Source organism: Drechmeria coniospora, chromosome 01, assembly GCF_001625195.1.
Source record: "Drechmeria coniospora strain ARSEF 6962 chromosome 01, whole genome shotgun sequence".
Classification (NCBI taxonomy): domain Eukaryota; kingdom Fungi; phylum Ascomycota; class Sordariomycetes; order Hypocreales; family Ophiocordycipitaceae; genus Drechmeria; species Drechmeria coniospora.
The window spans coordinates 11,695,465-11,710,593 of record NC_054389.1 but is presented as its reverse complement, the minus strand read 5'-3'; the positions used below and the strand labels follow the sequence as shown (position 1 = coordinate 11,710,593).

General features: G+C 57.7%; 7 protein-coding genes across 7 annotated transcripts; 2 read left to right on the top strand and 5 right to left on the bottom strand.

Annotated features, from left to right (window-relative positions):
- Positions 1-2,916: 2,916 nt before the first annotated feature.
- DCS_03110 (chitinase-like protein) lies at positions 2,917-4,174 on the top strand (the record flags this gene model as incomplete). Its single annotated transcript, XM_040800434.1, has 5 exons — positions 2,917-3,022; positions 3,088-3,153; positions 3,229-3,242; positions 3,306-3,424; positions 3,496-4,174. The coding sequence occupies 5 exons, from the start codon at positions 2,917-2,919 to the stop codon at positions 4,172-4,174; spliced, it is 984 nt and encodes a 327-aa protein (XP_040661317.1).
- A 406-nt stretch (positions 4,175-4,580) lies between these two features.
- DCS_03109 (uncharacterized protein) lies at positions 4,581-5,416 on the bottom strand (the record flags this gene model as incomplete). The annotated part of the gene is made up of 2 exons (XM_040800433.1): positions 4,581-5,195; positions 5,258-5,416. 2 exons carry the CDS (start codon positions 5,414-5,416, stop codon positions 4,581-4,583), a joined length of 774 nt encoding a protein of 257 aa, XP_040661316.1.
- A 2,168-nt stretch (positions 5,417-7,584) lies between these two features.
- Positions 7,585-8,268, bottom strand: DCS_03108 (uncharacterized protein; the record flags this gene model as incomplete). The annotated part of the gene is made up of 1 exon (XM_040800432.1): positions 7,585-8,268. One exon carries the CDS (start codon positions 8,266-8,268, stop codon positions 7,585-7,587), a length of 684 nt encoding a protein of 227 aa, XP_040661315.1.
- A 1,637-nt stretch (positions 8,269-9,905) lies between these two features.
- Positions 9,906-11,967, bottom strand: DCS_03107 (plastidic glucose transporter 4; the record flags this gene model as incomplete). The annotated part of the gene is made up of 3 exons (XM_040800431.1): positions 9,906-10,763; positions 10,816-11,514; positions 11,569-11,967. The coding sequence occupies 3 exons, from the start codon at positions 11,965-11,967 to the stop codon at positions 9,906-9,908; spliced, it is 1,956 nt and encodes a 651-aa protein (XP_040661314.1).
- A 148-nt stretch (positions 11,968-12,115) lies between these two features.
- Positions 12,116-12,466, bottom strand: DCS_03106 (uncharacterized protein; the record flags this gene model as incomplete). The annotated part of the gene is made up of 1 exon (XM_040800430.1): positions 12,116-12,466. The coding sequence occupies one exon, from the start codon at positions 12,464-12,466 to the stop codon at positions 12,116-12,118; it is 351 nt and encodes a 116-aa protein (XP_040661313.1).
- Positions 12,467-13,159: 693 nt separating this feature from the next.
- DCS_03105 (uncharacterized protein) lies at positions 13,160-13,531 on the bottom strand (the record flags this gene model as incomplete). The annotated part of the gene is made up of 1 exon (XM_040800429.1): positions 13,160-13,531. One exon carries the CDS (start codon positions 13,529-13,531, stop codon positions 13,160-13,162), a length of 372 nt encoding a protein of 123 aa, XP_040661312.1.
- A 527-nt stretch (positions 13,532-14,058) lies between these two features.
- DCS_03104 (macro domain-containing protein) lies at positions 14,059-14,760 on the top strand (the record flags this gene model as incomplete). Its single annotated transcript, XM_040800428.1, has 1 exon — positions 14,059-14,760. The coding sequence occupies one exon, from the start codon at positions 14,059-14,061 to the stop codon at positions 14,758-14,760; it is 702 nt and encodes a 233-aa protein (XP_040661311.1).
- Positions 14,761-15,129: the final 369 nt, after the last annotated feature.

Below are 15,129 nucleotides of genomic sequence, written 5' to 3'. Positions count from 1 at the left end.
GCGAGCATCCGTTGTCGTCATTGCATCATGCGTGGTTGCCGAGTCCAGAATCCATCACGGGCGAGGTTCGAGAGCGACGGCAACGGCGTGCGATTCGAGAAATCCGAATGCTCCATAAGCCATTATAACCCGCATGAACAGAGCACCATGGTGCTCAAGTCCAGGGCCCAGAGCTGATTCGTTGCTTTCATAGCTGTGGTGCTTGGTATATGTACACATGTCAGCGTGAGCGTCGGAGAGAATGGATTTGAGTAACTGAGAGATTGAGCAACCGAATAACGTTGAATAGCTCTACCTTTTGCGTTCTCCCCCCTCCCTCCCTCGCCCTGTCTCTCGCACACTGGGAGCCTTTCTATGGCCTACTGTGGAGTTTGGCCAGAACGCCCGTGTCATTGTTTGATGTAGCCGTTTGATGGATGCTGATGCAGTCTTGGATGCAGCCTTGAAGGTTCTATTCTGCTCATGCTCAACAGGTCCTCCGAGACCATCCAAGTCATGATAAGCACTTACTAGGTACCTATACATGTGGTTCATACTGCTACTAGTAGCAGGTATTTACAAAGTACTGTCTGTCGGTACGAGCCAGGGAAGCATGAGACGGGAAGGAGGTATCGGTACGCCTGCCTGACCCTACGAGTCGAGTACCGTGTACTGCGGAAGGCAGCACCGACACTTGAGGCAACTGCGTGCCCGCCCAATGCGTGATAGTATGGATGTCGTCCATGTCAGGTGACTTGACAGATTTGTCGTGGCTATGGGGGAACGAACGGTGACGCCAGTCTTCCAGGAGAAGGAGCTGAAAACTGGAACACCCTCCCATCCTTGATCCGCAACATCTCCTTGTTTTTAAACTGCAAACACCAGAGGAACCAGCGAACGGTCGTCATATGAGAGAAAGCATGGATGGCGTCGGTTGACGATATCGATAGCCCGTCTTTGGCGGTCACGCAGCAGCACATCATCTGGCTTTTGAACAGACTCCACGCTACGTGCAACGCCATGCACGCCATGCAACATCGGCAAGCGACCTCTAGTATGGGCCATCTAACGAAATGCACTTGTACGGGGTGCTGGAAGTAATATGCCCTACGACAGACAGCGAAGGGGGCACGCGTGGCCGGCTGGATGCTGACCGTGGCCGGCTCAAGACCGTCCACCGTCCATCGGAGCCACAAGACGACGGACGAGGGGCAACCAACGACGGACTTCGGGACGCTACCGGACGGAATGGCTCACGTGGAGAGTTCCTGTCCTATGAGCATGAGCATTGCCCAGGGGGCTGAGGGGTAGTGATTCGTGCTCGCCGATTTGGGCCCGTACAGCAATACTCTCTGCGCAGCTGCGCCGACTTGAACGAATGCACCACTGACGAAGCCGCCTCTCCTTCTCGGAGTCGGTCCCGGCCCGTCTCGGGACCGACACCCCCTTCTCCACCGAGCAAGCGATGCGGCATCTTACTATTCGTTTGTCAGTTTACTGGTCGCTGATAATCTAGGTATTATCATGGGTACTATGCCAAACAGGGCAGCTGACGACGTTCCTAATCTGGTCCGTTCATGTAAGGTAGGCCTGGTGGCTGCCAAGCCTATTTGACTCGAGACTTGATCCTTCACAGCGTCGGTGCGATCTTCGTTTCCTCTGCTCGTGCCCTGAGTTGAAGCCAAGTGCGGACTGGGAAAGTGAGTCAAATATGTGGCTAGCTTAACGTTACAGCCATCTATCCGTTCGGGCATCCTCGCCGCAAGCCTCCCGTTTCGCCTATCGGACTTTGGACGTCTCGTACACCTTGCCTGGTCGCTGGGTTCCATTGCCCTCTAGAAGCAACCTGGGCTACAAGATGCGGATCGGCTGGCATGAACACGAGCCTATGGGACAGCAGTCTCACACAGGGGTGCAGTGGGAACGCCTAGCCTCGTTGCTGAACGTCGACCAGGAGGCATTCCGAGGGCAAGTCGGACGTGGGCATCCAACCTTCATCCGTTATAGCTTGCCTCCTCAGGCATTGCCCCAAAGCGCAGCTGCCCAATGCAAAAAGGGTTTGTCAAAATATCACACAACCTCGATGGGGGGCACCATATGCACCCGAGCTACCAGGCCTGCCATAGAGTGGTGACGAAGGCGAGAATACTATTATTCCTTCCTCTGCTTGGCCATGTACGTACGCATGGAAGGAAGACTGATGCGAAAATAGACGACGCTGGGCAAACTCCTCACAGACCGAACTTGAGCAACAGGTTGCGCCGACGAGTATGACTTTCTCGGCTGTGCGGAGGGAGTGCAGAGGCACGCGTAAACGTGTGTGCAAGTGTATGGTATGTGTCCTCATCGGCCTGTCCTTCCATCCACCTCTCGCAAGTCGGCTCTGTACTCGCTTGCCCTTCATCTGTATTCTAACCCCTTGCCTCCGTAGCACGCTCGTGAATTACGACCCCCACGAAGCAAGGTGGGTGGGTGAATAATGCCTGGGCTCCTCCAACCGACACGGCGCAGGCCTATCCCACGTCACCACCGCCACTGTACCTTGCAGCCATACGATGGGTGCAAAATAGTGCCAGAAGGGGAGGAGGACGGCCATCTCGCTCGCCCTCGTCGGACGACCGGACCTTTGCGTGGGGTTGTCGGGGGAGGATGGCAAGATGGTGATCCCGTGGGTGGTTGGCCCAACGTCACATGCGCACCTTGGTTGGACGTCCTCCGGGAGATGATGGAGGTTGGAGCGTGCTCTGGCCGACGGCATGGCGGGTGGTTCTTTCGTCTTTGGCCATGTTGGCATCTCAAGCATCAGGCACTCGTATATAAGTCACATCCCTAGCGGCCATCTATATTCCGAAACCCGGCTCATCCGACAAGTCTTCATCAGCATTCTGGTCCCCTCATCACGCAGCAATCTCAACATCATAGCCCGTGGCCCCCATCATGGCACCCTCTGTCCTCGGCCTCGCTCTGGGCCTTATTGCTTCTCTGCCGCTGGCCCTGGCTGGGTTTGATTCGGTATCCAAGAAGAACATTGCCGTCTACTGGGGTACGTTTCACCCATTGCCTCGCCCGCCCGCCGGCCCGAGGGGGGTTGCTAAATGGAGCGATTAGGACAAAACTCGTACGGGCAGGGACACGGGCCTCATATTCAGCAGAATCTTGCGTACTACTGCGCGAGTACGTGCTGCACAGAGACGAACGAATGGTTCGAGGTTCAAGATTGCTAACATGCTCGCTCGGCATGGCACGCAGGAACGGAGATCAATGTATGCCGTGCCACTCCGTTCGAGACATGTGCCGGTTGGACCGAGCTCAAGCATGCCATGTAGATCATCCCCGTGGCGTTCATGAACGGCATCACGCCCCCCATCACCAACTTTGCCAGCGCCGGCGACCGGTGCTCGACCTTTCCCGACAACCCAAACCTCCTCCGGTGCCCCGAGATCGAGTAGGTGATCCGATGGTGGGCGGTGGGACGTCGGGCCCGCCCCTCGACTAACTCGGTTGCGTCGTGGGCAGAAACGACATCAAGACGTGCCAGAGCAAGCATGGCAAGACGGTCGTCCTGTCTCTCGGAGGCGCCACCTATTCGCAGGGAGGCTGGTCGTCGGCGGCGGAGGCGGAAAAGGCGGCGCAGAACGTCTGGGCCATGTTCGGACCTGTCAACTCGGCCGCCGGCGTCGACCGGCCGTTCGGAAGCGCCGTCGTCGACGGCTTCGACTTCGACTTTGAGGCGTACACCAACCACCTGCCCGTCTTTGCCGCGACGCTCCGCGCTCTCATGGACGGCGCGGGCGGCAAGAAGTACTACCTCACGGCGGCGCCCCAGTGCGTGTTTCCCGACGCCGCCGTCGGCGCGACGCTCGAGGCGGTGCCGTTCGACATGGTCAACATCCAGTTCTACAACAACTGGTGCGGCGTGGCCAACTTTCAGCCGGGCGCGAGCAGCCAGTTCGCCTTCAACTTTGACGTCTGGGACCGGTGGGCCAAGGGGAGCAAGAACCCAAACGTCAAGACGCTCCTCGGCATACCGGCCAACACGGGCGCGGGCGGCGGCTACACCGACGGCGCCAAGCTCAGGGCGGCGATTCAGTACTCGAAGGAGCACAGCAGCTTCGGCGGCGTCATGATGTGGGACATGTCCCAGCTGTACGCCAACCGAGGCTTCCTCGACGAAGTTGTCACCGGGCTCGCATGACGGCACCGGTGGTTGGTTGGCCGCCGGGGGGACGGACGGGTGGCCGGTTGTCGGCATGCCGGGCGACGGAGGCGAGAAGAAAGGACTTGCATGGCGCGCGCAGCTCCGCCCTTGACCTTTCTCTCCGCAGCAGATAGCCTCGAGACGGATGCGAGCGTAGGCTTGCCGTCGACGCCGTAGCGGGGAAGAGACATATTTTGGACGCGTTGCAGAAGGGAAAGAATGCAAGACATGAATTGAAAACAGGCAAACGCCATGTGCTATGAAGGTTGGGTATCTAGATGGAGGGCATCAAGGGCGTTCCAAGCGTTCCAAGCATGGACCGACAGATGTTGTAGAAGGGCCGCTGGCAAGGAAAGTACATTGTATCTCGGCAAGGGCGTACGGTCGGCGCCCGGGCAGGCGTCTAGGTGGGAATGAAATGCTTCGCGTCCTCCTGCTGCTGAGCGAAGGATTGTGAAAAGGCGGCGAGGCCGGCGACGATGCCGATGGCCATGATGAAGACGGAGATGATGGACCAGATGACGCCCCAGCATTGGGAGGAGCCGCCGTAGCGCTCGGCGAAGACGCTGGCGTCGGACGAGTTGACCTTGCGCAGGATGAGGTCGTCGCAGATGTCCCAGACGCTGTAGAGGGAGGACATGACGCCGATGAAGAGGACGACGAAGCGGAGGGCCTCGGCGTGGGCGATGAACCAGCAGGCGACGAGGAGAGCGACGGCGGCGAGGATGGTGAGGATGGTGAGCCAGTTGCGCTTGCCCCACCAGAGGGTGAGGAGGAAGCAGACGCCGAGGACGATACTGGCGACCTTGGAGGCGACGATGTTGAAGCCGCAAAAGGTCAGGAGGGCGCCGATGATGGAGGAGCCGAGGTAGCCGGCGGGCAGGGTGACGGCGCTGATGCCGCCCTGCATGTGGGTGACGCCTCCTTCGTTGGGGTCGAGGCTGATGGACTTGACGCGGCCGCCGGTGAGGACGGCGGTGATGGCGTGGCCGAACTCGTGGAAGGCGATGACGAGCATCTGCGAGGAAAGGCAAGGGCGTCAGCGGCTGGGACGCGTCGACGCTCGCGGGGGCTCGTTACCTTGAAGGGCCAGAGAACCATGCGGAGGTAGGGGACGTTCCAGAGAATGGCGATGGCGACGACGTAGCCGGCGATGACGCCGAGCGTGACCTGCTGCGTGTGCGTCGGGCTCTGGAGATTACGGGGCGCCAGAGCGAGAGCGAGGTTTGGAGGTGCCATGGCAGCGAGTCGGGGGAGGGCGGGAGACGCGGAGGAGGTGGAGGAGGGCGGAGGAGGGCGGAGGAGGAGGGCGGAGGAGGAGGGCGGAGGAGGAGAGCGGAGAAAGAGGGCAGAGGAGGAGGGCAGAGGAGGAGGGCAGAGGAGGAGGGCAGAGGAGGAGGGCAGAGGAGGAGGGTAGAGGAGGAGGGCAGAGGAGGAGGGTAGAGGAGGAGGGCGGAGGAGGAGAGCGGGAGAGCGAAGGAGTCGAGGAGAGTTGTCGTATCGTCTGGTCGTCTGATGGCCAGAACGAGGCTGTCTCCCGGCCGATGTATAGGAAGATGCACGGGAATACGGACGGAACGAAGGGACAGCAGGTTCGTCGTGCCGAGATGTCGTCGTATGGAGGAGCAGGTAGGAAGAAACGAGGAGCGAGGACGGAGCGAGGTCGACGTGGGGGCAGGAATGTTATGGCACGCCGCAGCCACTGTTGTTGAAACAATGGGGGTCCTTTTATTCAAGCAACAGTGGCTGGGGCGGGTTGGGTGGCTGTGCGGCAGCCGCGCGGGCGGGCGGTTACCGAACCCTTGGTGTGATGACGAGGCAAAGTACGTAACGCGGCTCCGGTGCCGGTACGAGTTTGTACTTATGCTCGTACGCGCCCGCGGCAGCCGCACGGTACGAGCACATTTTCTCGTACAACGGCGGCTCTGCACCTGCCGGGTTCCCTTGTGGCATCGTCCTCGACTCACCTATTCTCCGAACACCCTTGCGGCTTCCCGACAGGTGGAAGGGCGGCCTGACGTACAAACGACGGAGCGTCGTATGGTGCTGCGGGCCGGACTGTCTCACGTACTGTGTGTACATGTACACGTCCACACAGTGTGGCATGCCGTACCTGGATGTAAGTATCGCGCCCGGAAGCCGGCTGCTCCGTCACGACGGGGCGATGAATGCCGCACCATCTATTCACACTTTGTGAATACTACAAAGGCCATCAATCGGGCTTTCGCGAGCCGCACGAGACCAACTGGTGAGACTTTCTCGGTCCCAACGAGACCTGTCTTGGCACGGAGCACGATGACCTGCAAGTACTTGTACATGCACATACTTGCCTGCCGGTATGAATACGTGAATACATGTGCTTGTCGTACCGTACCGTACGTACTGTACTGTCCCGTACTGTACTGCGCTGTTCCGTACTGTACTGCGCTGTTCCGTACTGTACTGTGCTGTTCCGTACTTGTCCTATACGGCTTGTACTTACGTGCTGCACTTCGTACTGTATTGCCTGTACTACTTTGTTGTACTTGGACCTTCGCTCACTCTGCAATACGGGGTACACCTGCTTGTACTGTACAGTATGGTGTACAAATAAGTACTCCGTACTTATAGTGCTTGTATTACTTACTTACTGTACGGAGTACAGTGCAGTAATCTCAGGTAATAAAAATACTTGCCTTCTTCCGGAGTACACGCTTACTGTACTTACACCTACTTGTAAGTACATTGTACAGAGTACATGTAGGGTATTCCTGCACTTGCTTACCTAGCTATGTGTACATGTACGACCATGCATGTACAGTGCAATAATCCGAAGGAATAATACCTGCAGCCGTGCCTCCCGGGCCCTCCACATCGGTCCGGACCCGGCCGGCCGGCTGGACGCTACAGCCGCAGCCCTTGATCCGATTGAATGCCGATCGGAAGCCGCTGACGCGCGCGTGCGGCGCTCCATGGTTGCCACGCCTTAAATACTACGAAACGACCTTCAATACAAACCCTTGTAATACATATCCCTTTTCTACTAGGTATTTATTCCGGCCGCCACCCGCGGGCCTGCATCATCGGGCCTGCATCATCGGGCCTGCATCATCGGGCCTGCATCATCGGGCCTGCAGATGCAATAGAGCATCAACTCGCCAGCAGCACGTGCGGAAATCAAGGTATACCACGGCTCAATCACACTGAACAGGTAGCCCTAGGAGCCATTACACTTAATTCATAACCTTTTTTACACTTGATTTATAACCTAGGTAGCCTGTAGGAACCCCAGTTCCAGCCCGCGCCGCCGCTATACCCAACCGCGAATACGGCTCGGTACCTCATGACTGGATACATTCTTGTGCAAGGTGAATAACTTGACCCACAGGCCACGCCAACCGACCGTAGTTCCTTCGAAGCTAGCATCATCAGGCAGCATACTTGGCGGAAGAATACAGAGCTGTAGAATATGGAGCGGTTAAAGGTGTAGCGTAAGCAGAGGAAGAATATAGAGCTGTGGAATATGGAGCGGATGTAGGTGTGGCGGCAGGATATTTAGCGGCTGCTGGCTCTTGAGCCATGTTGCATACGGCCGGCGTAAGCCGGGGGCTCAAGTCTTGCAGGATATCAACAACCTCCTCCGTTTTCTTCAGAACCATAGGCTTGCTACCCTCGCTAACCCTACCGGATAGCAGGTGACCGAGATCGGAGAAGTTGTTTTGGATGGAGCCGAGATGTAGGTGGACGGTATTGCAAGAGCCACTGCTTCTAATGGCCTGCATTCGGTCATCTAATACTTCGGCGAAATCGGATCCGAATGACCCAAAACGTTCGACAAACGGAAGAATACTTGATTGCTCCTCTGCAGTAAGCTGTCTCTTTGCGTTGAAAAACCTCGTAGTGTCCTTGATGACTTGATTGAAGTTGGAAAGACATTCGTCGATAATGGAAGCATCGCTGCCACTAGGAACTAACTCGTTGAGGGACATAATTTTCATTCGGACTGCTATTACCGTCTTCTGGAGCTTGAGCATAGCTTCCGCCGGAGTCGGAGGGCTCAAAATGCCAGCCAAGGCGGTTGTGGCGAAGGAAAAGGCGATGATGAACTTCATGATGAATGCTGATTGCTTGATGGGCGATGTAGATTTTGGGAAAATGTAGGGAATATGTTGGCTTCGACAAGAACTCCTGTATACATTTTCAGGCCTTGTCAAGCTTTTAAAATGCCATTGGCTTCATAGGCATAATCATACTCGAGTCGATGGGGGACGAAAAGGTTCAGCCATCCTTATGCGGCCGCATCTGATGCTGGGCGCTCAACTCGTTAGGAGGAAAAAGGTCTGGATCCAAATGGTTGAACCGAGTCATTTTGTGTCATGGCTCGTGCGGTCGCACCCGACCCGACCTCCATGTCCCAAGTGTTGGAGGGCAAAATCCCGGTGGTCAGCGAAAGCTGCTTCAGTACTCCGTACAGGAGGTTTGAATGCTATTTATGCCGTCAGCCCTCGTCTCAGAGTTGGACGCATGAACCTACCATGTGGATCCGTCCGACTCAAGGTAATCATAATTAATTCGGATTAATATTACTAGCGCCCCGCTCTTAATAGTCAATCTACCAGTCGGTCACCTTGAGCTGCTGGCACTTTGTCAGAACTGAAGTTGATATATTCATAACCGCATACTTGAGTAGTTGCACTGTACGTATTGGTGAAGCCCCTGCTGACGGCTGGAGATGAATGAATCGAGTCTCCGATTGCGTACGCATTCCTCGAAACTGCATGTTGGCGGAGTGCGGAGCACACTGGGCCGACGTCCAGATCAAGGCCGGTTCGTAACTGTACAACATCGCCGTCGAATGGAGATGCATGCATAGTGGCAAGTCTCGATCCAAATTGTCGCAGGGGCACTATAAATGAATCGTCAACATGACAAGAGTGACTGCATCGCCATTGACCATGTAGTTCGTAGACGTTGCTAGAAATCTGGTTTCACCACTCCGTAGAACCAGCACCGATCACAACTGTCACGTGAGCATCACGTGCAGTCCTGGTGTGTGGAATCGTGGATTACTTACTGCACTCCGTACACTGGACTGGAAATTGCTCCTGCTTCATTGCAAGCGAGATTGACGTAAGCCAAAGGGGGGATGGAAGGAGCGCCTGCGGCATTGCGTGATCAGTGGGAGCTGAATAAGGTGTGGCGCTCAAAGTCCTCCGGCAACTGGTCAGCCTGCCTCCTTCCTCTCGATTACATTCGGTGGCCTCAGGCCATTATTATAGAGCAATGGAAGGAAGGAGTTGTCACCAACTTCCATGGCTAAGCAAGTACCCCCAAGCGCAGAGGAAGAAAATCCCGCTCAAGGAGAATCCGCAAAGCACAAAGTATGCAGCCATAAATAAGCAGGAAGACGGATAGACAAGTCCGTAGCTGTACGCGATGTTACGGTTTTCAACTCCAATTGTATCGGGCCCGTCTGGGCAGCAGGGGATTGGATCGTAGGCTGGTGCCCCCACCCAAACGGCACTTTCATGACCATGGTAAACGGAACAAACATGACGGGCCTCAATTTGCATTCATCGACGGCCTTTTATTCATCCGATTAGTCGGCATGGAAGCGGGAAACATCAGTGTCAGCATAAAAACACGCCGGCAGGCGCCTCGGGAGCCTCGGACAATCGACTTGTACTTCGATCCCTCATCCCTGCTCGGCTCAGGACCCATCTTCGTCGGCCGGGCCTTCGCCCAGAGTTCATGCCGACTGTGGCTTTCCTGCCTCGGAACCGGTTCTGCTCTCGGTCGCATAGAGCGGCGCCAGCGCCTTCACGTCCCGGCCGAGGAGCCTCCTGAAAAAGCGGTCCAGCTTCCGCATGTAGTACCGGGCGTGGTCGCGGTTGCGCACGCTAAAGACGCTGTCCAGCTCCTCGAGCGTCCTCCCCTTCGTCTCGGGGAGGAGAAAGTAGGTGAAGACCCAGCCGACGACGTTCCAGCCGGCGTACCAGTAGAAACCGCCCATGGCGGTGAACTTGTCCATCATCTCGGGCCAGGTGAAGCTGATGAGAAAGTTAAAGGCCCAGGTGATGGCCGTCGCCGAGCTCATGCCCAAGGCCCGGATGTGCAGCGGAAAGGCCTCGGCGCTGTAGGTAAAGGGCACGGGGCCGAGGCCGGGCGAGTAGAGGATCATGAAGCCGTACAGGCTCGCGGCCACCGACGCGAGCCGCGTGTGCTTCTCCTCGATCAGGAAGCTCGAGCCCGTCCAGAAGAGGAAGACGGCCATGACGGGAAAGGTGAAGAGCAGCAGCTGGCGGCGTCCGTACCGGTCAATGGTGAAGACGGCGGGGAGCGCGCCGAGGAAGTTGCAGACGCCGCTGCCGAACGAGACGAGCATGGCCGTCTCGGCCGAGTACCCGGCGTCGACGAATATCTTGGTGCTGTAGTAGGCGATGACGTTGACTGGAGGCAGACGGCACGTTAGCAGGGGTGGATGGAACCTTTCACCGTCCGTCACGGGCATGCCGTCCGCCGCCGGACGGAGCGAGGGAGGGGGGGGGGAGGCAACCCACCGCCGCAGAACTGCTGCATGAGCTGCGCGTCGACGGTGCCGTGTCAGCTTTCTTCCGTCCAAGGCAGCCACGACGACGGGGATCCTCCCTGCGACTGACCATGCAGAACCAGGCACTCTGCGCCGCCCGACGGTTGCGCCGCACCGTGAAGAACTCCTTGAGGAGCGACTGGCCCCCCTTGGCCCCCTCGCCGACGGCGAGGAGCTTGTAGGCGAGGTACATGTCGCGGGCGGCCTGGATGTCGTGCTTCCGGAGCACGCTCAGCGACTTGAAGGCCCGAGCAAACTCCTTCCGCTCCATGTGCCAGCGCGGGCTCTCCGGCATGCGGTAGACGAGCAGGCCGACCACCATGGGCGGCACCGCCGTGACGCCGATCATCCAGCGCCACTGCGAGTCGGTACCGAGGACGTCGAGATGCTGGAAGGCGAGCGAGACGGCGAAGCCGAGCATGATGCCAAAGGCCGTCCACATCTGCCACATCATGGTGAGGGCGCCGCGAATGTTCTTGGGCGCGCACTCGGCGGCGTAGACGGGCGTCGTGCTCGACTTGGCACCGACGGCGAGGCCGAGGACGAAACGGGCGACGAGAAAGCAGAGCCAGTGGACGGAGCAGGCCTGCCACAGGGCCGTGACGAAGGCGAGGAAGCAGGAGAAGGCGATGGTCCCCCGACGGCCCGCGCGCTTGTTCAGCGGCGCGTTGAGCCAGCAGCCGACGAGGGCGGCGGCGGCGTAGGGCGACCCGTTGACGAGACCCTGGACGAGCCTGTCGGTGATTTGGAACTCTCGAAAGTAAAAGGCCTTTTCCCGTCAGCTCTCGCCCCCTCGCCTCGGGCACGGGTGGGGGTCGCGTACCTGAGCGCCGTTGATGACGGTCTGGTCCATGCCCTGGACGACGGCGCAACCGGCGCAGAGGGCACACAGGAGGTACAGCATGGGCGGCGACGAGCGCCACTTGTGCCCATCTTCGTGGCGGAGAACGGCCTTGTCGTCCTCGGTGAGCTCGGCGATGCTTTCGTAGGCGCCCACTTCGTTCTGCGTCTTGGCCACCAAGGCGCCCTTGCGGAAGACGTCTCGGTGCTCGACCAGGCCGTTCTCCCGGACAAAGGCGTCGGCGTCGGCCAGAACCTCCTCGTTCGTCATGCCGGCGAGGGGATTCAGCACGGGGGCCGTGGTCGTCGAAGCCGACCGTCCGCCGGCTTGGCCGTGCGAGTCTTCGCCGGCCGAATCCTGCTTCCGGTCAACAACGGTCATCTTTATGAGGGTACTAGCGCTCGTCCAGCTCTACGCTGCACGGCAAGCTCCGGCAATGGTAGGGTATGATGTCAAGGTTCGAAAAGGGGGTGGCCAAGAGCGAATGCGACTTGGATGGGGGAATGGGAAACAGCCTTCGGGGACGGCTTCACTTTATGCTCTCGACCAGGGCATCGTCACGATGGCCACTTTCACCGCGTCGGGGAACGGAAAAGAAGATGATGGCCTCTATACGGTTGAAAGCCGCAAAGGCCCGGAAGGCAGGCGGAACTAAAGCGCTCAGGTACAGGACCGTTAAGCTTTTCGTAGCGTCACCATGTCGGCCACTTGACCCGTGAGGTTTACCAAGCAACGCCGGCGTAGCGCTTTCAATGCTTCGAATGGCACCTGCATCCTCTTCGACCGGGATTTCCTCGACGCGTCTCGACAGATCGAAAACTTGGTCATCGGGTTCGCTCATGTGACGGGCTCGGCGGTCGAGCATCGCGACGAAAGGCATCCTGCTGATCCGAAGGTCCGTCGGGAGGCAGGATTCACCATGTTGCGTCAGAAGAATAGCCAAATTTAAACTCCACGGCTGCATGGAAAGACGCAGCGGCCCCGACCAACCACGGCTGCTTCTCCCAGAATCTGGGGCAAGGAACACCATGGCCACACGACGGTTCCTGCGTCTGCGGGCCCCCGACCTGTCCCTTTGAGCCCCTCCCCGTGGGGGAAGGCGTTGTAGAAACGCAGATCAATGGGCAGCGAGGTGACAGGCCAGCGTGGAGGGCAAAATGGACCTCGATGTCGACGGCAGGTTGCGGAAAGCGAAAACGAAATGGAGGGCGGCACCAAAATCAGGTACGTACACGGCATTCGTACAGATTGGCAGCAAGTGCTATTATTCGTTCGTACTGCGTCGAGGCAGAGCCAGGAGTCGTTCGGGGCGGCGAAGGAGCGTGACGTGGTCCTGATGCATGCTTGAGTATACTTGGGTCAGCCTCATGCCACGGGGAGTCTGGATTGGATTCATTTACCCTTTGCTCGAACATGGTATTAGAGTACCTGAAAAGTACCCAACGAAGACGCGGCTACTCCGTGCCATCCGTCCGAGCCAGCGTGCAACTCTTGCGATTGCTGCGGTATTTGGTGCCAACCTGCGCAACAACTTCTTCGACATCGTCGTTTTTTCACCTGTATTTGTTTGCATTCATGTCGTCGTCGATGCGTTGTGTGTAAACGTGCCACGGCTCCCCAAGTAGCAAGCAAGGGAATGCCGACTGGCAGAGCAGATTTGCCAGCAGCATGATCCGTCGACATCCTCACCACCACCACCATCGTCATCACCACCATCATCGCCATCACCACCATCAGCATCATCATCAGCATCATCATCAGCATCATCATCAGCATCAGAATCATCATCAGCAGCAGCAGCAGCATCAGCACCATCTCTACCGTCATTGTCGTCTCGTTCCCCGTTGCTATGCAGATCGAGGCGTGCATTTTGTTGTATTTTGGTTTCGAGTGTGCATGAATGACGATGTCTGCCCGGCGTCAATGGATTCATGGATGCGTGCATCGTTTGTTTGTTGCCCTCGTGACTGTAAAAAAAATTAGAATGCCGGATGGAAAGGGTGAAGCGAGGTGACTAGAGCGGGCAAGGCGGCGATGTTTATTCCGTGGAAGCAGACGCTCGTTCACCCGTGAGAAATGCAACAAGAATCGCTCCCCTCTCGTGCCTTCCATTTCATCTCACCTCTGTCCTTGGCACCTCGCAATTCACACCTAACACCTGACACCTCCAACCTCATACTTCATCACTTCACACCACACGCCTCACATCTCACACCTCGCATCACTCCCTCCACTCTCCGCTTTCATCTCTCTCAAACCAAGCATCGCTGCCTTTCATCTCACCTTGCACCCCTTACCCCTCACCATTCTTCGACTTTCACCTTTCACCTTTCACCTCTCACCTCTCACCTCTCGCCTCTCGCCTCGCACCTCGCACCTCGCACCTCGCACCTCCCCGACAGCATCCGCTCCTCCTTTGCCTCCGACGACCAAAAAAAGGAATCAGAGACGAACCGTTCGCCGGCGGCTGCCATGGCCTCCTCGGTCGCCGTCAAGTCTCTCGCAGACATACCCAACCTTGTCGAACTATACAGCTCCTTAAAACTTCGTCCATCTCCGACCGAAGGCGACCTTGTCGTGGCCCCTTCGTCCGCCGTCAACGCCCGCGTGAGCCTTTTCTGTGGAGACATCACCAAGCTCCGGCTCGACGCCATCGTCAACGCAGCCAACAAAACCCTCATGGGCGGCGGCGGCGTCGACCATGTTATCCACCGCGCCGCCGGTCACGCCTTGGTCGATGAGTGCCGTGGCCTCGGAGGCTGTCCCGTCGGCCTGGCCAAAATCACGCGTGGCTATGACCTGCCGGCGGCAAACGTCATCCACACCGTTGGTCCCGTCTACGACCCTACCAATCCTTGGAAATCCGAGGGGAGTCTTCGAAGCTGCTACAAGGAGAGCTTAAGTCTCGCGACCAAAAACGAGCTCAAGACCATTGCTTTCCCCGCCATCAGCACCGGCGCATATCGCTTTCCGAGCAAGGACGCCGCAAGGGTCGCATGCGAGACGGTCAGACGATATCTCGACAACGACTACGGCCTGTCGAGGGTCGTATTCGTCACCTATGAGCGGAAGGAGGTGGAGGCCTACAACGAGATGATTCCGTATTTTCCCTCCACCCTCCTCCGTGCAACCGGCCGCTGCCTGGCCTCGAGTGCTGACCATGACCGAGAGTAGTAAATACTTTCCGCCGGCGAACTGAAGCCAGTTGCGAGCCGTGCCGGAGAGAGCGCCCATTGTCCATCGATTTCGGCCGTTTGAACCCTTGCATGGTCGTGGCATCCGACAGCCTTGCCCAGATGCAAAGCACCGATGCTGCAGCACGAGGGCTGGTATTCCGCTTCAAGTGTACTTAGATAGTCAATGATTACTCCGTACTATGTACTGAACACTTCCACTGGCCGACTTTCCCCCGGCAATAAACTTACTTATTTGGTCAATAAACGTAAACGTTACTTGGTCAAAAATCCTGCACTTGCACGCACACGCGCGCATTACCACCTCCCTCGTCGACATGGGACGTCGTGTTCGGCCGCCAACGCCCCT